Here is a 22,989-nt window from a genome sequence, read left to right on the forward strand (position 1 = left end):
CTTAAAAAAAAGTTTTTATCTTGATTCTGTTAAAATAACAAAGGACGTGTGTCCAGCCATGTTCTTATCTCTCGTTGTTTTTCTAAGACGTTGAGCTCGGCAAATTGACCACGTCGATCACATTATCTTTTCTTATTGTGTATTTTATCCTTTAAAAAACTAATTCATTGGGTTTCTTTTCGTCAGATTACAAAACTGAATTTGATCTGAAACTCAAAGATCAGACACAAGATTTAGTTCAAAGTCACATAATTTATTCTCTGTAGGATTTGTGTAGTTTGTTTAAATAATCCGTATAAGATTATCTTTCACTGGTAATATTTGTCTCTATTTGTAAACCTTTTATTCTGTTGTAGAAAGACAGGAGGACAAAAGTCACATGTGTCCACTCATTCTTTTTTCCTTATACTTTATGAATTCATTTTAACAAAATGTTTTTTGTTTTTTTGACCAAAAAAAATAGTAAATATAGAAAAAATAGATTGGATTTATATTTTCTACAATGGTAATTTAACGCTCAGACAGGCTTAAAAAAGTCATTTAGTCTCCATTTGTCATATGATATCCATTTATTGAGCAATTCAAACTGTTACATTCCAGAAATGATATCAGTCCATTCTTAGTGTTAATGTATTGACCTTGGAACATTTCTGTGAATCATCAAGTGTGTATCGAGTCTTTCCATATGTGTAAAATATCTCACTTTGACTCCATGTAAGTTCAGGAATCTGACTTAACACTTTTACTAAAACAATGAATAGAAATCATATCTGGTTCAAAGGTTTTACTGTGTACGGTGAGAAAGGAAAACATAACAGAATCATTTCTGAGGCACAGATCAGTTTAACACCTTTTTTCTTTATTGAGTTTTATATTGTTCCCCCAGGTTGCCAACAACAATGTCCAATGAAAACAGACAAAGGGTTTTACAGTATTGGTTTTTCCCCTGACATTTCAATTCTGCCATGAACCTAGTATTATCTACGTTATTATTTTGTGCTATATTTTATGTTCTTGTACAGCAGGAGACTAATGCTGTTCTGAAGAACTATATAAATAAAGCTGAGTTGAGCATTTTACTACACTGAGAGCAGCTGTAAAGTTTTTCTCTGTATGAATATACTTCTCTGCATAACAATTACCACACAGTGAGCAGTTTTCTTGTCCTGTGATACTTGAGATTTCCACTGAGCAAAAGATTGACCCAACCGAGAGGTAAAAGGTTATTCTTCGGCGAGTGTTCTACTGTGCATCTCTAGACTCCCGCTCTATCCGAAAGATTTACACTGAGAGTAAATGAAACAGTTTTCTCCTGGGTGAAATATGAAGCGTTTTTATAGATCATACTCTGAGCAAAAATATTTACAACACTAAGAACACGCTAAGGGTTTCTATCCTGCATGAATTTTCATGTGTTTTTTTAGCGACAATGCATGTGCAAAACAATTACCACACTGCTTGCAGATGAAAGGTTTTTCCCCAGTGTGAGTTCTCATATGTGCCTTTAGACTGCCTAGTTGATTAAATGCTTTACCACACAGAGAGCAGGTATAAGGTTTTTCTCCAGTGTGAATTCTCATGTGGTTCTTCAGGGCCGATGCATGTGCACAACAATACCCACACTGAGAGCAGAGGAAAGGTTTTTCTCCAGTGTGAATTTTCATGTGGTTCTTCAGACCCGATGCATGTGCAGAAGAATAACTACACTGAGAGCAGGTGAAAGGTTTTTCTCCAGTGTGAATCGTCATGTGGTTTTTGAGGACCCATGCATGTGCACAACAATAACTACACTGAGAGCAGGCAAAGGGTTTTTCTCCAGTGTGAGTTGTCATGTGTGACTTCAGACCCTCAACCTTAGCAAATGATTTACCACATTGTGAGCAGAGAAAGGATTTTTCTCCAGTGTGAATTCTCATGTGTTCCTTCAGTCTCCTATTTGTAGTAAAGGTTTTACAACACTCAGAGCAGTCAAAAGGTTTCACTACAGAATGAATTCTTGTGTGTGTCTTCAGATTTGCACTCTCAGTAAAAGACTTACCACACTGAGAGCAGGTAAAAGGTTTTTCTCCTGTATGAGTATTCATGTGACCCTTCAGTCTCACACGCTTAGTAAAACCTTTACCACACTCGGAGCATTCAAAAGGTTTTTCTCCAGTGTGAGTTCTCATGTGAATCTTCAGACTCTCTTTCGTAATAAACGACTTTCCACATTGGGTACAGGTGAAAGGTTTTTCTCCAGTGTGAATTTTCATGTGAACTGTCAGATTCTTCTTCTGTACAAAATCTTTTCCACAATGAGAACAACTAAAAGGTCCCAGAGAGCAGACTTTTGTGTGTTTAGCCAGTCCAGGTTTTGAAAAACATTTCTTCCCACATCGAGAGCAGATCAGTGGTTTGTGATCATCATCTTTCTTCTCACTGACATGAACTTTTGGATTCTCCACAGAGTTTGAACTTGACTGAGTGTTACTGGTTTCTCTCCAGTCTTCACTGTCATCAGTGTCAGATTCAGAAGACAGCCCCCTCTTGTGGTCAGGATGGAGAGGTGTATGCAAGTAGCTGGCTGGTTCTGGTCCTCCACAGTTGTCTCCATCATCTTCTGCCTTCATTTGTGGAGTCAGGTTGTTGGTGTCGTCATCATATTCATTCTTCACATCAACAGGAGTGTGGAAGAACTGGGAGTTTTTTTCTTCTTCTATATTTTCCACTTCTTCTTTAATGAGTTCATGCTCTTGTTCCTCCTTAATCAGACTGAAGCTGCACTTCTGTTCCTCAACTTCTTCTTTGATCACCAGCAGCTGCTGAACATCTGCAGTGACACAAACACACCTGAGTCGCTGACCAATCAAATATTGATGAACTCTTGTTGGTGTTGTATCAGTGGACGTGTTATATATCGCTGACAGCCACGAATCAAAATAAACACACACATTAACAACAACAATAGGTTTAGGAACTGGCGAGTTTCGAAGGCAACGAACCACTAAATACTTTTAGCATTTAAACAATGAAATAAACCCCAAAAAGTTGTGTATTTGCTACATTTTCCACCAACAGCCTGTAATACCTTTTTTTTCTACCCTCTCCTTGCTCTGCATTTATAAAGTTCGCTCTGCCTGACCAACATTCACCTCCTGACCTCCTTCGAGACGCTGATGTAACGAGTGCATCACTCGGAGATGCTCGTCTGTTTCCGTCGTCAGTTGACCTTTGACACAAGCTTCCAAATTGGCTGTTGATTACCTTTTACTGTTAGATATTGAACAGTTGAAAATCTTAAATAACAGTCAAGTCGAGACAATATTATTATGTTCATTTGACGGAACAATTACACTTAGTACCTTAAATATCGAACACACGTGTTTTTTAGTGAAAGCGACACAGACGAAGGAGAAACTATTCCGTCTTCAAAACAATGAATTCTGCTATTTCGAGTTAACACAAGACTACGTATTGTTGACGCACCAGTCAATTAGCATTTGTAAGTAAGTTATTATTTTTTGAATAATTTTGAAGCCGTTTCTCAGACCAGGGTCACAAAGCACTTAAACAATCCATACAATACTCTGTTAAAATACATGCTTAGAAATGTCAAGACAACAGAGAGATAAACACGACAACCAGATCATTAAGAATAAGCACAAATCTGGTCTTAACATTTGGAAACACTTTGAAATATGGAGTTAATATAGATCCTTAAAAAACCTGCAAAGCCCAGATATCGGTATCAGGAGCATTAAAGTTGAATCTGTGAATCCCTTATTATTACATTACATGACATATTTATAATATAATCCAAAGTGTAACTTTTACTTCTTTGGACTGATCAAGGCTCTTTAGGAGGAGGATATAAGTTCTGAAGACCAATGGGACAGAATTATGAAGCATGTTGGCAGAAAGTGGTAGTAGACCAGGGCCGGGTCTAGGCAGGGGCAAGAGGGGGCCTGGCCCCCTCAAATAAATGATGTGCCCCCTCAAACTTACATGTAAGTAAGTAAGTAACAGCACAATGCCCCCTTAAGATGTGTGGCTGCCCCCTCATACATGCCTGTCTAGACCCGGCCCTGTAGTAGACAGGAAGTGCTAGCAATGTTTACCCAGAGTACTTCCTGTTTGTGTTAGCCTGTTAGCCTCTGCTACGAACTTATAATATAGAATAATTTCAGTTTTTCCTGAACAATTCTTCTCATGTGGAGCTTCAATTAAAGTTGGAAAAAAGAACAGATTACTCTGAAAATAATCCCAACGGTGAGTGAACTATCTTTAAATAAATGAAAGTTGAACCGCGTTTTTAAATCTCTTATGTGGTTGAAATTTGCTTGTAAACTGAAATGTGTATTTTTGCGTGTATTGATACATTCAAGATTCATTTATCTGGAAAAATACCGTATACAAAATACTTTCGGTTTTCCCGGGAATGTTTCTCTTCTTTAAACGTAAATGTGTGTTTTTTTTAATCCGTCATAGATACAGATGTATCATAATACCTCAGTAATAATGTGCACAATTGTTAATTCTTGGTGAGTAACTAGAGTTTTATGTTTTGTTTCTTTCCTCACTAAATACTGCTAATGTGTCTCCTTTGTGTTGAAGAATTAACACACCTGTGTTCACACTGAGTCATATTAATGACGTACACAAGTATGAACAATGTCATTATTCCACCTTGAATAGAAATATAAGTGTGTACCTGGATTTATGGTCTCCATCTCCAGCAGGATTCTCCTCCGTTTGGAGCTGCTTCGGTGTGTTCTGGTGGAAGAAAATGGAGGAGAGTGAAGATCCTTTGTTTACCACTGAGTCACGTGGTTTTCTTCTTCTGACGTCGTTGTTAGTCTTGAGTTTACTCTGTCGACATCTAGCGGCTTAAATATGTACTTCAACACAGTCAAGAGTATTTATATTGTCGAGAAACAGAAACATTTTAAATTAGAATTCCGTCAAAGATTAGTTTTAAGATATTGTTTGAAATCGGTAAAGCAAATGGATGATTTAAGTTTCGTAAGAGGTATAACACATAAATACAGGCGTTTATGAGAAAATAAATAAAACATCAGATATATACTTGTAATACAACGCTAGCACTCTGTGAGTACATTATATTTTTTCAATTCACATAAAAAGTTTCATTGACTTTTTATCTTTTAAGGGCTTCGGAAAACAAAACAAACTCATTGTGAAATCTATAAATGGATTTGTGTGGTTTGATAAACCTATGTGTTTATGGATGTCTTTCATTGGTTGTATTCATCCTTTTAGCTTTTTGTTTTTTATTTATTGACTGATTTTGATTCTGTTAAAATAACAACAAAGAACCATTATTCTTATCTCTCCCCCAATAGGACCCCCCCACCCCTTAGAAGTTCAGTCTAACTTCGTGTTACAGACAAGACGACAGAGCAGAGCTTGAGTGGACATTGCTATATCACATTTTCTGTAGTTTCTGTTTTTCTCAAATTTTTACTATTTCCTGACCCGTGTTTCTTCATCTTAAAAGGTCTACTGTTTAATCCTGTGTCCAAATGTTAGTCTTGATATGATTGTTTATTCTTTTCGGGTAAAGCCATATATTTATAAAATAAATCCAATATTTAGTACAATTAGTGCAATGAATTTGATATGTAAACAATAAATGTATTAAAATTATATTCATTTACACTCAAAATAACGAAATATTGTTAAATAGTTGTATGTTGCTTTTATAGTCTTATCACAATAAACATATCATGCTTACTGCAGCTCACAATAAGCTTAAAGGGAAGTTACCCAGTTAGACTTTCGTTCCTCGAGAAATGACAGTTTGTGCTTAAGATACAGTGACCGCACCAAGATGTACGAGCTTATCTTCACATGCAAGTTGTTGTGTCTCGCCCACCAACTCATACAGAGGCCGGGTTCTAGCTGGCAGCAAGAGAACAAAATGTTTTTTGTCCAACCGTGGAAATGTCCACTGGGCGTGTATCTGAGTTTGTAATGATCTGAGCTATCGAATAAAAAAGGCAAGTACGGAGCGGAGACCTTCAGTGGTTTGGGACCAGCTGTAAGAAGCGCCTCCACCACTCACTACAAGTAAATCTAGATTCTGACTTTGTTGTTATTTAACGCTTGTTTCTGTTTTTATTCCGATTGTCCGGGAGATAATACCTGTCAAATATGATAAGATAAACCCAACCACCAATTAAATTGGTGGTTGGGGGGGGGGGGTGTGTGAGAGTGTGTGTGTGTATGTGTGTTTGTGTGTACATAGCTTTTTATAGAAAACGTCATTTTTATCACTTTAATGGCTGCACTCCCTGGTTACAACTTCACTTTTCTTCACTCTTTTTTTTTTTAAACAAAATTATAAAAATACTAAATTGTATCATGCACATGCAAGCATATATTTCTTTATTTCAGTACACACATGCTCATATTCTCACACAAGGGATTCTAAAAAAAAAAAAAAAGTCAGTTTCACTACAGCTACACTGTGTTTTGTCTCTTATTCTCTTAGTTAAAATCCTTCCAAAAAATAATAACTGAACCAAAAAGATGAACGACATGTTTCAACCATAACAAAAGATTCACTCTAGACTCTAGAGTCTAGAGTCTTCAAGAGAACCGAACTGGTCCCTAAAAGAACCATAGACTCAACTATAAGTCGACAGTGTGTGGCTGGACAGTAAACTGGTCCTGCAACACAGACCATGTGTTTAAGAAAGTTGTAAAGAGTAGACTGTACTTTCTGAGGACGCTGCGATCATTTAACATCTGCAGGAAACTCCTCTGCATGTTCTACCGGTCTGGTGGCCAGTGTTCGATGCTTTGGTGTGTTGGGGTGGGAATGTGAATACTAAGGAAGCAGAGAGCCGACGGTTTGCCACGCCTAGAGTAGTGTCTGTTTGACGGAGTGACAGGGGGGACTGTGACAGGTCACATTTGTCTGACCCACCTCGAGGTTGTCACCATGGTGGCCCACCTGGCCGCGCTCTACAATTCATTTAAACAAATGGCAGCCTGTTTCAGTGTTTATTCTATGTATCATCAAAGTGATTAAATTCAGTCCACAAGGCTTTCATGTTGCCACCCCCTCCAAACAAACTACCCCCCCATATATTTTTTCTAGATCTGTCTATACCTCTTATGAAACATATGTTTTTTAGTTGTCTCGTTTTATTACAACTGATTTAAAATTACTTTATTCTAAATCTCTTACATATATTTATTAACCAAAATGTTTCTGTCAGTCAACAGTCTAAATACTCTTGGCTGTGTTGAAGTACACATTTGAGCCGCTAGATGGCAACAGTATGAACTCAAGACTAACAACGACGTCAGAAGAAGAAAACCACGTGACTCAGTGGTAAACAAAGGATCTTCACTCTCCTCCATTTTCTTCCACCAGAACACACCGAAGCAGCTCCAAACGGAATAGAATCCTGCTGGAGATGGAGATGGAGACCATGAATCCAGGTACACACTTATACTATATTCTATTCAAGGTGGAATAATGACATTGTTCATACTTGTGTACGTCATTAATATGACGCAGTGTGGATCATGAGATCATGGCGCAAGAGATCGTGGAAAAAGGTGTGTAAAATAATACTACATTAACATTTAAAATAAACTAACAACTGGTAAAGGTTCTTTTTGATTATTTTTAGTATAGAAGAAGTAGTAAAGTATCCTGTATGGCTAAAGTATTTTAGTTGAAAGTAACTTCAAAATGGTGGTGCATTATTTCTAACCTATTGTTCTCATTTCTACATTAGTTACATTACAATAATAAATAAAATACACGATCTTTCTTACATTTCGATTTTAGTTTGCTGTTATATCAACGTTCCAGTCTCACTCCAATGTTTCCAACGATAACGAGCTTGAATGACTGACTATCCTCGAGGTCAGCAGGTTCACTCCTCCTGAGGCGTCTTATCTTAATCCACACATTCCTTCCTCACTCATGCAGAGATGAAAGAACACAGCACTGATACAATTGTAATAATATCGTGTCGTTTCCTTTAAATGTTCTTTCTTCGTTTTATTTAAAACATTTTACTCAAATCATCAGTCAGAGACAGAAAATGACTTAGAAATCAAATCTTATCTCAGGTGCCGTAGAATGACTTCCCTGGTGCTCGCTCCTGTCTTTCTATTCCTTATTTTGTATTTATCTTATATTATACTTTCATTCTGTCGCGACACCACAAACAATCCCATTTTGTGTTTACAAACTAGGGTTGACACGATACCGACATTTCATAGTCGATGCCGATCACTGTACATTTTGTCGAAACTTTGATACTCTTCGAGACCATGTTTAGAAAAGAAGGAACTTTATTAAATAAAGAAAACCAACAATCAATCATTTCACATTCAAACAGTTGTGATGGTGACATTTTTTCCAGGACATGTTTTCTTTGCCTTTCAAATATTACCGTAATCATCGGCTGCAGACTCTCTTGCTCCTGGTCAGTGTCATCTGACTGAAACTGTAAATGAAAAATAAAATCTATTTCAGGTGTTTGTTGGTTTGACGTGTTTCTTCCTTTATTATCCAAACTTCAGAGACTACTTTGAAGGTCAATAGTTACTCCACATTCATCCTCTTTGAATCCAAAGTATTTCCAAATGTGACTCGACTGCCAGGTTTATCAATAAGACGAGGCGTCTCGTTTGGTTCACTTAAAATAGCAGAAGTTTTTGTTTTAAGGACGCAGAGGTTCTGCTTCGGCGCTTACAGAGCGTCCATAGCGCGTCGCTTCTGCCAAGAACATGTGTTTTTGGGACTTGCTGTACCAGAAAATGGTGATGACAACAAACAACTAAATATATTTATATACATAAAGCTGTGAGATTTTGTACAACATAAGTGTGTGATGACATATGTGAGAACTGAACAAAAACAAATCTACTGATACAACACCAACAAGAGTTCATCAATATTTGATTGGTCAGTGACTCAGGTGTGTTTGTGTCGCTGCAGATGTTCCTCAGCTGCTGGTGATCAAAGAAGAAGTTGAGGAACAGAAGTGCAGCTTCAGTCTGATTAAGGAGGAACAAGAACATGAACTCATTAAAGAAGAAGTGGAAAAAATACAAGACGTAGAAAAAAATCCCTCCCAGTTCTTCCACACTCCTGTTGATGTGAAGAATGAATATGATGACGACACCAACAACCTGACTCCACAAATGAAGGCAGAAGATGATGGAGACAACTGTGGAGGACCAGAACCAGCCAGCTACTTGCATACACCTCTCCATCCTGACCACCAGAGAGGGCTGTCTTCTGAATCTGACACTGATGACAGTGAAGACTGGAGAGAAACCAGTAACACTCAGTCAGGTTCAAACTCTGTGGAGAATCCAAAAGTTCATGTCAGTGAGAAGAAAGATGAAGATCACAAATCAATGATCTGCTCTGGATGTGGGAAGAAATGTTCTTCAGAATCCGGACTGGCTCAGCACACAAAAGTTTGCTGTCGAGAACCTTTCGGTTGTCCGAATTGTGCAAAAAGTTTTGGTATGAGGAGCTCTTTAAAGTATCACATGAGAATTCACACAGGAGAAAAACCGTTTACCTGCTCTCAGTGTGGTAAGTCTTTTACTCAGAGTGGGAATCTGAAGAGACACAGGAGAGTTCACATGGAAAAATGTTTTATTTGCTCGCAGTGTGGTGAAGCTTTTGCTAGGAGTAGGAATCTGAAGGGTCACATGAGAACTCACACAGGAGAAAAAACATTTACCTGCTCTCAGTGTGGTGAATATTTTGCTCAGAGTGAAACACTGAAGAAGCACATCAGAACTCACACTGGAGGAAAACCTTTTGACTGCTCCGAGTGTGGTAAAGCTTTTAGCAAGAGTGGGAGACTGAAGGATCACATGAGGACTCACACTGGAGAAAAACCTTTTACCTGCTCTCTGTGTGGAAAATCTTTTGCTTGCAGTGAGGGTCTGAAGACGCACATGAGAAGTCACAATGGAGAAAAACCCTTTACCTGCTCTCAGTGTGGTTATTGTTTTGCACATGCACTGTCACTGAAAAACCACATGAGAATTCACACTGGAGAAAAACCTTTCCTCTGCACACAGTGTGGTAATTGTTTTGCACATGTTCAGGGACTAAAAAGCCATATGAGAATTCACACTGGAGAAAAACCATTTACATGCACTCAGTGTGGCAAAGTTTTTACTCATAGTGGGGGTCTGAAGACACACATGAGAACTCACACTGGAGAAAAACCCTTTACCTGCGCTCAATGTGGTAAATCTTTTGCTTTAAATGACAATCTGAAGAATCACATAAGAATTCACACCGGAGAAAAACCTTTTACCTGCTCTCAGTGTGGTAAATCTTTTACTCAGAGTGGGAGTTTGAAGATGCACATGAGAACTCACACTGGAGAAAAACGTTTCACCTGCTCCCAATGTGGTAAATCTTTTAGTCAGAAAGGGGCTTGGGATAAACACATGAGAAATCACACAGGAGAAAAACCCTTTAACTGCTCACAGTGTGGTAAATGTTTTGCAGATGATCATGGTCTGCATAAACACATGAGAATTCACACTGGGGAAAAACCCTTTACCTGTTCCCTGTGTGGTAAATCTTTTACTCAGAGTGCACATCTGAAGAAACATATAAGAATTCACACTGGAGAAAAACCCTTTACCTGCTCCCAGTGTGGTAAATCCTTTGCACAGAGTGGAAATCTGAAAGAACATGTAAGAACTCACACAGAAGAAAAACAGTTAACCAGCTCTCAGTGTTGTAAATCTTTTAGTCAGAGAGGGAGCCCGAAGACACCCAAGATAACTCACAATGGAGAAAAACGCTTTACCTGCTCTCTTTGTGGTAACTTTTTTAGTCAGAAAGGTAGTCTGAAAAGACACATGAGGACTCACACTGGAGAAAAACCTTTTACCTGCTCTCAGTGCGGTAAATCTTTTGCACAGAGTGGGAATCTGACGGATCACATGAGAACTCATACCGGAGAGAAACCTTTCATCTGCTCTCTGTGTAGCAAAACTTTTACTCAGAGTTGGAGCCTGAAGATACACATGCGGATTCACACTACAAAAGAGCCAACATCTGCTCCCAGTCTGGTAGACACTCATTAGAGAGTTATTGTGGCAGATATCTTACACGAATAAATTAAAACTGAATAAAAACCAGGAAATAAATATGTTTACATATTTGTACATGTAATACATTTAAACAACAAATACAGACTAAATGTCTGTTTGAAATCTGTCTGATGAAAAAAAACATGCTAGGAAACAACATTCCATATGTTTGTGTATTGAATGTTTTTTCTGTTGTTTGATTAAGAAAACAAATAGAAAATTATATTTATAAAGAAAAGAACAATACGGAAACTAAACGAATGAAAAACTAAAAAGATGATTATTACCAGTTAAAGAAAACATTATAAAGTTTGTCTATCTATTGTGTACCAAGTGTTAAAATAGATTTGAACAGAAATAAAATTAATTCATGTCTTTTACCTTTACTAATCCACAATCAAGGCAATACAATTACATCAAATGCTTCAAAGAATACTTCGATTACATAATCAGTCAAATGTGTATTTGGGACTGACAACGATGCACAATGTAAAATAAAATGAAATGAAATTCTAAATGTCTCTACATCGGTTCTGTCACAGCCAGGCTGAGAGGACCAGGTCTTTCATATTGTCAAACAACACAACTATCAGTGGTTGGAAACCCTTTAAACAGACCCACTTCCGCATCACTTCCTGTTGTCACTGAGGAGAGGCTGTTCCATCATCAGGTGCAGTTCATTATGTGAAATGTAAAACTACAAAGTTAGTATAGGGAGGTATGTTGTGGTTTTGGTTATTTTGCAGACAGACACTTATTACACATCAACTCAATTCATTTGATCAAACTTGCCTGAGTTCCATTTTTCCTTACTTGAATAGAAAGGTTCAAAGTGTCACCAACAGGTGACACTGCAGCTTCCTCTTCCACTCTGAGTCAACTGTCCACTGCAGGAACTCTGACACAGCCAACGCTCGTTGACAGACACGCATGATTCCATTAAAGACAAGCCTGATCACTGTGATGTCACCTTGAATCTGACTGGTTTCACGATGTTGTGTGGGTTCAACAGATCTTCTTTTTTGGCAGGAACAAGAACTTGACTTTTTGTCCGGGTCCAACAGAATTTTTGAACTTATTCAGATATTGTACATGAACTACTTTATCTCTACTGTGAAAATATTTAAACCTTAAACGGACACACGTGTATATACACTTGTAATATTTATAAAACAATTGTTTGCTGTTTTCTTGCATATTCATCATGTGATGTTGCTTCTATAGAAATGTGTTCTTCAAGGAGGTGGCTCCGAACACATGATCACATGAAGGAAACTGGCTTTTGCTGAACTTTCATGTGAACCTGCAGCTTCAGTTTGAAGGCCTGGCACCAGAGTATCTGGCTGAACTGCTACACATTCATACTCCAGACAGATCTCTTGGATCAGCCAACCAGCTATTGCTGGATGTTCCTGTGACAAAACGAAAGACCAGAGGAGACAGAGCTGGAATGCCATGACTTGGCACATCCGAAGCGCCCACACCATTGAACTTTTGAAATCGTCACTTAAAGCGCACTTTTATTCTGCGGCTTTTAACTCATGTTGAGTTGGAACCTCGTCGCTTCCGTTTGTGTGTGTCATGATGTGCCCTGTATTTTGGCGTTGCATCTCATGTTTTTGAGCACCTGTACAGCACTTTAGTCAACCTTGATCATTTTTAAACGTGCTTTATGAATAAAAAATGACTTGACTTGATATAACTGACTGACGTGATGTTGTTTCACAAGAACGTCTGTGACTCTCGTAGAGAAGACTCCAGGTGATCAGACAATAGCAAACAGACCTATAATCCCTGCACCATTTTTTCGATTAAGTTTGTGATTAATTTAATATCCACCCGTTTAACAACCAACACGTGTGTGTTACTGTTTGATCATGATTGTGTCTTTACTGTCAACGTCTGTCACTAAACACATCACCTCTGCTTCTGATGTCATCATGTCATCATCCTACTGCTTAAACCATTTGTTACAGAGGGTTCCTGCTCCTGGGAAAATATTTAGTCTGGGATTCTTTCATATCCTTTTAAAAACTTTTATTTGATTTCTTCTTTGAAGTAATTTAACGTTAATTTATTTCAAACTATTATTTAATGGAATTCTAATTTAAAATGTTTCTGTACTCTTGACTGTGTTGAAGTACACATTTCATCCGTTAGATGGCGACAGAGTAAACTCAAGACTAACAACGGCGTCAGAAGAAGAAAACCACGTGACTCAGTGGTAAACAAAGGATCTTCACTCTCCTCCATTTTCTTCCACCAGAACACACCGAAGCAGCTCCAAACGGAGGAGAATCCTGCTGGAGATGGAGACCATGAATCCAGGTACACACTTATACTATATTCTATTCAAGGTGGAATAATGACATTGTTCAAACTTGTGTACGTCATTAATATGACTCAGTGTGGATCCTTGTAGCCTCTTGATCCTTGTAGTATAGTAGAAGTAGTAAAGTATCATATATGACTGAACTATATTTGCATCAGTGGAAAGTTACTTTAAAGTTGATCATTTATTATTTATTTTACTTATTACTCTCATTTCAAATTAATACGTTACATTACATTATTAATGTCTTTAAATTGTAATGTTTTTCACTAGTTTTATAAAACTTTTTCATTACTTTCATTGTTTTAGTTTTTCAATACAACAATATAATGGCTGCATTTATGAATCACGACACAATGTGACAGAGATGCTGTAACTTTATAACATATAACACGTGAAATCAATAGAGCTACAGTCTATTATTGTTTATTACAACCTTATTCTGACTTGAATGACAGGAGAGGTGTGGATGTGGACAAGAGAGGACGAGGAAGGACCTGATACGATTCTCAACCTTCTTTACAGTTTTTACAAGATTTACAAGATTTTAATCTAAATAATTTAATATAAAAAGAAAGATTGAATCTTGTTTACCATCACCACGTCTACTTTACTTGTTCAAGCAACAGCGTCATCAATCCCTGAAGTCTACACCTCCTAGGGACTTGTTGTATAAACAAAGTGCATCACAGCTGGAGGAGGAGTGAAGCCATTATTACGTCATAATGGACTCTCGTAACCTCTCGTTCGCCCAGATTTCAGAGCAACTAAAGTAATAAGTTTAAAATATGGTCATGATGAGGAACTTGCTGCATCTTCAGAGAAGAACATCTACTGCATGTCAGTTGGAGTAAGTAAGTCATTTATATTTGTAGAGCGCTTTTCTAGACCAGGGTCACAAAGCGCTTAAACAATAAAAAAAATACTCAAAAAATATATACTAAAAAGATCAAGATAACACAGAGTCTAACACAAGTGTCCCAGAAAATCAGGGGAAAGCCTTAACAAATAAGAATGTCTTAAGATGTTTCTTAAAGGAGTCAGTAGACTCCATCAAGCGCAAAGAGAGAGGAAGATTGTTCCAAAGCTTCGGCGTTGTATCTGGGATATCAACAGGTAAGGTTCCTTGATTTCAATTATACGTTCACCGCGAGTTTAACAGAGATCATTGTGGCGCTTGATAAAGATACTATTGTGTAACTTTGTTTTATGGGTTCATTGTGTCGACTAGTTAAATAACTTACTAATGATTACCGTTATGTTTATCTATCCTCGCACTAGCCTCAGACCCTGATGTGAGGGTGTGCCAGCGTGATGCTGGATCAAATCTTGCAACCAGGTATCGCCGTGTTCAAGCATCGTCTCCTCAGAGCCACTTATTCCACATCTGGGGACACCATTAGCTCGGGGCTGGTTTGTTTGTGTCAGTGAACACAAACAAGTTATAAAGAAAAACTGCCAAATTAAAAGACAGTAAATATTGTGTAATTTTGTCACATGTATTCTTTGGCTCTTTAATTGTTTTCTTTCCTGTAAGCTTGGAGTTGAAATGTACTGTACATTTGCTGAGAATTAAACTCAATATTTAACTTATGTGTAACGTAATTTTCTTTCATTAGACCTGATCTTATAACGTTAGTAGATAGATGGATAGTTTTTCCTTTGAGGATCAATAAAGTGTCTGTGTGTACGTAAAAATACAATCAAATGATTTTTAATCTTACTGATAACACAGATATTACACAGGGATCACCTTTTAGAGATTCTTCCTGAATGCTTCTTTGGAAGGTGTTCATGGCATGACCAACTGGGAGAATACCTAGGATGCATTTGAGAGATAAATGATATAACATAACGATATTACTTATTTATTAACCTTTATTTATACAGGATACATTTTGTAGATAGACCTGTTTCATACACAAAACAGGTTGCACAAACCGAAGACAATACAGAACATAACAATACATTGGAATTGTGCAAATATCAAGTGCATGTGCAGACCCCCACAGACTGCCTCATCAGCCTATAAATGAAGGATAGCTTTAATCTCTGCTGAAGTGTTCCATGTAGGAGGCGCAGAGTAGGTAAACCCCTTCTTGGCAAGTTCAGGACGGACTGAGGGGATGGCAAAAGAGATGAAGACCAGTGATAACTGTGAAATGTCCTCACTGACTTTATAATATATTACTAATTTAAAATACATTACACATGATGCAACGCCAACGAGAGTTCATAAATAGTTTAAGTGTTCAGTGACTCAGGTGTGTTTGTGTCGCTGCAGGTGTTCATCAGCTGCTGGTGATCAAAGAAGAAGTTGAGGAACAGAAGTGCAGCTTCAGTCTGATTAAGGAGGAACAAGAGCATGAACTCATTAAAGAAGAAGAGGCGGAAAATATACGAGAAGAAAAAATTCCGTCCCACTTCTTCCACACTCCTGTTGATGTGAAGAATGAATATGATGATGACACCAACAACCTGACTCCACAAATGAAGGCAGAAGATGATGGAGACAACTGTGGAGGACCAGAACCAGCCAGCTACTTGCATACACCTCTCCATCCTGACCACCAGAGGGGGCTGTCTTCTGAATCTGACACTGATGACAGTGAAGACTGGAGAGAAACCAGTAACACTCAGTCAGGTTCAAATTCTTTGGAGAATCCAAAAGTTCATGTCAGTGAGAAGAAAGATGATGATTACAAATCACTGATCTGCTCTGGATGTGGGAAGAAATGTTATTCAAAATCTGGACTGACCTATCACACAAAATTCTGCAGCCCAGAACCTTTAAGTTGTTCACTTTGTGGAAAAAGTTTTGTAAAGAGAAAGAGTCTGAAGTCTCACATGATAATTCATACAGTAGGGAAAACTTTTATCTGCTCGCAGTGTGGTAAATCCTTTATTTGCAGTTGGCATCTGAAGACGCATATGAGAACTCACACTGGAGAAAAACCGTTTACCTGCTCCAAGTGTGGTAAATCTTTTAGTCAGAATGGGTGTCTAAAGAGCCACATGAGGACTCACACTGGAGAAAAACCTTTCATCTGCTTGCAGTGTGGTAAGTCTTTTAGTCTAAGTGGGTGTCTAACGAAACACATGAGGTATCACACTGGAGAAAAACCTTACATTTGTTCACAGTGTGGTAAATGTTATGCACTTGCAGAGGGCCTTAAGAAACACATAAGAATCCACACTGGAGAGAACCTTTTCACCTGCTCTCAGTGTGGTAAATCTTTTACTCAGAGTGAGCATCTGAAGATACACATTAGAACACACAATGGAGAAAAACCTTTTACCTGCTCACAGTGTGGTAAATCTTTTAGTCAGAGTGGGAATCTGAAGAACCACATGAAGACTCACACTGGAGAAAAACCTTTCATCTGCTCGCAGTGTGGAAGGTCTTTTAGGCTGAATGCATGTCTAAAGCGACACATGAGAACTCACACTGGAGAAAAACCTTTCATCTGCTCGCAGTGTGGTAAATCTTTTACTGAAAGTGGGAATCTGAAGCAACATGTGAAAGTTCACACTGGAGAAAAACCTTTTACCTGCTCCCAGTGTGGAAGATCTTTTGCTGAGAGTGGGAATCTGAGGACGCACATGAGAGTTCACACTGGAGAAAAACTTTTCAACTGCTCACTCTGTGGTAAATATTTTGCATATGTTCATGGCCTGAAAAAACACATGAGGACTCACACAGGAGAAAAACCTTTTACCTGTGTTCAGTAAATATTTTACCCGGAGTACGAAATCAAAGAAACACATGAGTATTCACATGTTGACTATCATTTTTATGAGGAGGATGTCATGACACTCACATTAGGATCCAGACTGTTAAAACCTTTCATCAGCCAAGAGTATGTATAGATCAACACAATAAAACTAATATGAGAAAAACCTTTCAGATGCTCTCAGCATGGAAGATATTTTACACACTGAAATCTGGAAGTGAACATGAAAATAAAAAAATAAAAAAAAAATTGATGTCCTCAATGTCGTGAATCTTTGACTGCGAAAACTAAACCTTTTACCTGCTTTCAGTGTGGTGAATGTTATGCACAAACTTGCATATTAAATCCATCTTCTTAGATATCCACAGTGTGAGTTTACTATCATAAAGACCATCCATTCATCCTCCACCTCATAAAAATACTCATCCTCTTCCCCTTTGGCCCAAATAGTCCAAACTCCTGTGATGTACCTTAAGGAACACAGAAGAATTCCTTATCCAATGTTACAAATTGGTTTGGCAAAATCCCATTTATAATGTTAGCATGTGTGAATTACCGGACGACATCTTATTTGTAGAAACATAGAAAGTACAGAATGTGCCTCCAGATAACTGCAGACTCAGCTGCATTAAGTTGACTCTTCGGGGGAAACTAACTCATAAGTAAAAACACTCAACACCTGGTGTTGTAAATGAGCAGCTTCCACAACTATGATAGTAAAAGTAGAAATGATAAAGGGTGAGATGACAGTTATTTACTTTTTTAGAGAAGTCAGACATTGAGACAAGCACATAGGTGTACGTTTTTTATTCTCTCTTCTTTCAAGGAAAACTAAATGTCTGTACTTTTTTTTAGCTGTACAGTCCAAGTCAGATTTCTAACCTCACACTTTGCCTTTGGAAGGACAAAATAATGATGAACAATGTGTGGACACTCGCGTCACATGGCCACTTGTGGTCTTTATACAACAGATGTTGTTAAAAAAATGAATACTCATTGTTTTAACCACACAAATCATACAGAGATGGGCTTTATATTAAACAGTAATTTTCTTTTGAACATGATCCCAGGATTCTTGAACTCTTCCACTTGGGAAAGGATTCCATCAGCAACCTGGAGAAGACCGCCCCCCCACCTTATTCTGACTGAGAACCATGGACTTTGATTAAAAGAAGCTGAAGCTGAAGGTCAGATATGGTCTTTGATGAGGTCACTCAACCTACCTGTGGTGGTGAATGATCAATATTGATCATTATTGTGTCTCTGAAATGAACTTATCAACAAGTATGATGCCCTCAAACCTGTCGGGATGTTTTCATGTTTTACCTGTTATTTTCATTTCCTATGACCCCAAAGAGCACCAAAAGACCAGCCGTTAAAATCAAAGAGTATTTATTCTGACTTAGACAGAGGACTCTTAACATAAGTTTAGAATTATGGTTCAGTGACAATACCTAAAAAAAAATGCTTTGGTATGGTGACTGAGAGATGCATTCATACAGTTGGAATTGCGCGAGACTCCCCCTCATTGGCTCCTGGTTCTTCGGATCTGGTTGGCTCCTGGTGTGGTACATTACGTATCCGGGCAGATTAGGTCATCTCCTCTCTTGTGTCACACTCATTTTCACAATCACTCTATTCTCTTCTCCTTCTCTTCAGGTGAAGCATGATCAGTCACAAGTCATAAAATCAGTCACCAGTGTTACCATGTGCTTCGGATGTAACCAATGTCATTCAATCTGTTTCTGTTGGATTCAATATTTTATTATTAAATGTTATCTTCATTCATTATATGATATATTTTACCTATATCCTACAACACCGCCACCTCTTCCTACGTGGACGGTAGACCCAGATTAACTCCTCTGGAATGAAATGTCTGCCCTTAGCCCTTAGATCGTAGTTCCGCTTCTGTCTCATGCCTGCTTTTTCTATTTGGTTTTGGGCAAAGGCATGAGCAGACTCCATGCGATCCCGGCGCTTCCTGGCATACTCTTAACATGGAGGAACTGTTGGCATGTCAGGGGGCCTTCCGAAAGCAACTTCCGCTGGGGTCCGTAGTTCTCTTCCCAGCATGAGAAGCGCAGTGGTGCAGAATGTCGACTCCTGGACAGCAGACCTGTACACCAAGAAGACAACAGGCAGGTGTTTGTCCCAGTCTCTCTGGTGCTCCACGGTCAGGATGGCTATCTGCTTTGCCAAGGTCCTATTAAATCTTTCCACAAGACCATCGCTTTAGGAATGTAAAGCTGTTGTCCGATTCTTCTGCATTCCCAAGCGGTCACACATACAAGAAAAAACACACAATTCAAAATTCCTTCCCTGGTCAATATGGATTACTTCTGCTGCCTCAAACCTGCTAAACATGCCCTCCAGGAGTATGTCTACCACCGTCTCTGCCTCTTGATCAGGGATTGCATACGCCTCAGGCCACTTTGTAAAATAGTTCATAGCTACCAAGACGTAGCGGTTCCCTTTATCTGTACAGGGAAATGGGCCCAAGACGTCGACAGCCACTTTCTCCATGGGAGCCCCGGTGACCTGCTGCTGAAGCTGTGCTCTGGATTGCTTAGGTGGTTCTTTGTAGGCTGCACAAAGGTCTCATCGTTGGCAAAAGTCCTCTGTATCACATCTGATCCGGCCCCAATAAAATCCTTGTCGAAGCCGACAGAGTGTTTTAGTTACCCCGAAATGACCCGCACCAACAGTCCCATGAGCCGTTTTTAGCACATCATCCCTCATTGAGACAGGAACTATCACCTGCCAGCTCTCCTCTCCAGTAGCAGGTTCCTTCCAGTCCCTCTGTAAGACTCCATCCCTCAACCTCAGTGAATCAAACAGTGTCTCTGAACTACCTGCAACTTCTTCCCTGTTAGGTTTTACTCCTTCCCTAATCCAGAGTAACACGAGCTGGAGGTCTGGGTCTTGTTCCTGTTGTGTTATCACTCAGCTGCATCCACTCTCTGCTTGCCTCTGCAAGCTGGTCGGGTCTTCATTGTCTGTTAGTGCGAAAATGTGGGAGAACTCAGCAAGCACTTTCCACAACTCTTCCCGCTGCCAGGGTTCCAGCTGGTCACAGTTCCTTCTCCAGATTTCATTCACTGCTGCTAGTCTGTTCTTCCAGAGTAGCTGCCATGTCTCGGGGAGGTAAAGGAGAAAGCTGGGAACTGTGGGTAGACCTATGATATGGGTATCGCACTTGCTGTCTGGAGTATCGGTGGCCCCATGGACCATGGGTTGTTGTTGTCTAAACTGTGCTGGAGCCATCATTCTAACAGCACTCCCCCCCTGGGAAATTCAACAAGTGCTCACCAAGGTCAAGTGGACACCTTACAGATCTCAGAAAATCCAGTCCCAGTATACATGCATCTTGTATCTGCGCGACCCAGGCAGGGAAATCCACAGCTAGCCCCGCAACGTTGAGAGTCACTCTCCACTTTCCAAGCATGGGAGCAAGTTCACCAGTTACTGTCCTTAGCTGCACTGTAGTTTGCACGATGTCTGCACCAACTGCTGGAACAACATCCATTCTCACGAGCGTAACAGCAGACCCTGTGTCGATAAGAGCAGTGCAAGAAGTTCCGTTTATGGCAACTGGGACATGGCAGAAGTATGGCAATATTTTTGCCATACTGGGACCTGACGACACATATGAGAAATCACACAGGAGTGGACTCTGCTGCCCTTAACTATACTCTCCTCTTTTCTCTCACTATATCCTCCCTCACTCTTTTCACCATCCATTGGTCTACCACCCCACCAAGCTGGATGCAGCAGGAGGCCGTCAACACTGAGTCTGTTTCTGCTCAAGGTTTCTGCCTTCTAAAAGGAAATTTTTCTCTCCACTGTCACGCTGTGATTCACTAATTGTTGAGTTGCTGGATCTGTTTTTCTTTTCACCTATATAGTCTTATTTAAACTGTTTGGTGTCTTCAGATAACTTTATGTGTTTATGATTTAAACAAAATTGATTAATCCTCCACGTTGAGAGGAGTCAGTTGAGTTGAACATCTGATCCGGCCTCCAGGACGCTCCACTGGTGAGGTGTTCAGGGAAAGCCGACTGGTAGGAGACCACGGTGCAGACCCAGGATGTGCTAGAGAGAGCCATGTCTCCCAGCTCCGCACCTAGATAAGAGGAGGACTACGAACAAAACAATTATATTTAAGTATTGAACGTGAATTTAAACCTTATTAACAGTTTCTATTCGTTAATTTGTTTGTAAAATGTTTATATTATACAGAGTTTTTAGCACAAATAGTTGAATAACAGAGACAATCAGAAGCTTGTTAGAAATGTCTTAAGATAATAAAAATATGATTCAGTGACTAGAAGTGATGAGTAGTGATGATGATGTGAAGATTTTATGATCATCTATGTGCTTGAATAGAATTTGTGGCTCACCTGCGATACAGACACGTGTGTGTGTATATATACACTTAATATTTATAAAACAAGTGTTTGCTGTTTTCTTGTATATTCATCAATGCTTCTATAGAAATGTGTTCTTCGAGGAGGTGGCCCCGAACACATGATCACATGAAGGAAACTGGCTTTTGCTGAACTTTCATGTGAACCTGCAGCTTCAGTTTGATACTGACGTGATGTTGTTTCACAAGAACGTCTGTGACTCTTGTAGAGAAGACTCAAGTTGATCAGACAATAGCAAGAGGCAAGGACCAGCGAGGAGATGGCAGAGGAAGTGAAGAGAGGAGGCACCATCAGGGCAAACCAGTGCCCCAGAAGTAGTTGGGTCGAGTACCACCCCATCAGTCCAGGTCTTCCGGCGAGTGGCTCCCGGGTCACAGGGAAGCCACGGTCGTGTGGGGAGAGAAACCATAAAACTGCGTATCAGGGAAGGGCTTCCCTGTGACAGCCACAGCCCTCCCCCTCGTCATGAGAACCAGGGGGGACAGCAGAAATCCATGGGCGGTCCGAGGTCTCTGTGGTACCAAGGTCCCCCAATCACACCCGCCGGCCCTCCGCCATGTCCCTGCCCATTTTGCGGCCCCATTTTGTACCCCATTTGTGCCTAGGTAGCCCCCGAAAGACCGACCACCCTCGTTGGTCCTCAGTCTTATTATGCGAAGAGAAGGAGATTATTTTTCCACGGAGTTCCTAGGATCATTCTTTCTTAGAAAAATTATCAAAATCTTTATATTTCAGTAGAGATGTGTTAAACCTCGATCGAGTGGAAGACTTCAGTTGAGGTTAAATCTTTAGATCAAGTGTGACTGGTGCGTGGTTGCTAACTATTATGGGATGGATTTATCAACAATGTCATGTGACTATGGGTGGAGTTTCCTGACACACTGAGACTAGGAATTTTACTGAGAACTGAAGGAATTGCTTCCTTGAATTTGGCTATGACACTTTCAGACAGACTTTTAAGAGCTTCTGCTCTGTAGTGCTGGGTCAGTTAAGATCACATCAAAAGTCATTAATTGATGGTCAGACAAAACGATTGTTTTTATTTCTAGTCTGTTTGCTAGGACAAGATCTAATGTGTGGTTGAAACAACGAGTAGGTTCATGTACATACTGTGAGAAGGCAAATCTATATCCATATCCACATGGATGTTAAATTCACCTGCAATAATCACTTGATCTGATCTAAGCACCAGGCTGGTCAAAACCTCAGGGAACAGAGAATATGATTCAGAATATAGACCAGGATCTCAAGATTGTTTGTTGACCATTGTCAAAGCATAATCCAGCAGCTCCAGCACAAATATCATCTGCACAAACATCCTCTGCGTTATTTTAGACTCAGGAAAATTTATAGGCATTCACAGTGGGCTCCGTTACATGATTTCAA

General features: G+C 39.4%; 2 protein-coding genes across 4 annotated transcripts; one reads left to right on the forward strand and one right to left on the reverse strand.

Moving 5' to 3' along the window:
* Positions 1-598: 598 nt before the first annotated feature.
* On the reverse strand, positions 599-4,770 carry LOC148081171 (uncharacterized). The gene is made up of 2 exons (XM_087788594.1): positions 4,691-4,770; positions 599-2,809 (listed from the first exon to the last, which is right to left on the reverse strand). Exons 1-2 carry the CDS (start codon positions 4,707-4,709, stop codon positions 1,392-1,394), a joined length of 1,437 nt encoding a protein of 478 aa, XP_087644720.1. The 5' UTR covers positions 4,710-4,770; the 3' UTR covers positions 599-1,391.
* A 2,596-nt stretch (positions 4,771-7,366) lies between these two features.
* On the forward strand, positions 7,367-17,555 carry LOC148081172 (uncharacterized). Of its 3 annotated transcripts, XM_087788593.1 has the most exons (4): positions 7,367-7,452; positions 8,969-9,577; positions 13,373-13,434; positions 14,720-15,031. In XM_087788593.1, the coding sequence occupies exons 1-3, from the start codon at positions 7,428-7,430 to the stop codon at positions 13,426-13,428; spliced, it is 690 nt and encodes a 229-aa protein (XP_087644719.1). In that variant the 5' UTR covers positions 7,367-7,427; the 3' UTR covers positions 13,429-13,434; positions 14,720-15,031. The 3 variants fall into 3 exon arrangements, with proteins under 3 accessions (XP_087644719.1, XP_087644718.1, XP_087644717.1); XM_087788592.1 differs by having other exon boundaries at positions 13,373-15,031; XM_087788591.1 differs by lacking the exons at positions 8,969-9,577; positions 14,720-15,031 and adding an exon at positions 15,723-17,555 and having other exon boundaries at positions 7,369-7,452.
* Positions 17,556-22,989: the final 5,434 nt, after the last annotated feature.

The sequence above is a fragment of the Callionymus lyra genome, chromosome 4 (genome assembly GCF_982586985.1).
Source record: "Callionymus lyra chromosome 4, fCalLyr1.hap1.1, whole genome shotgun sequence".
Lineage (NCBI taxonomy): Eukaryota > Metazoa > Chordata > Actinopteri > Syngnathiformes > Callionymidae > Callionymus > Callionymus lyra.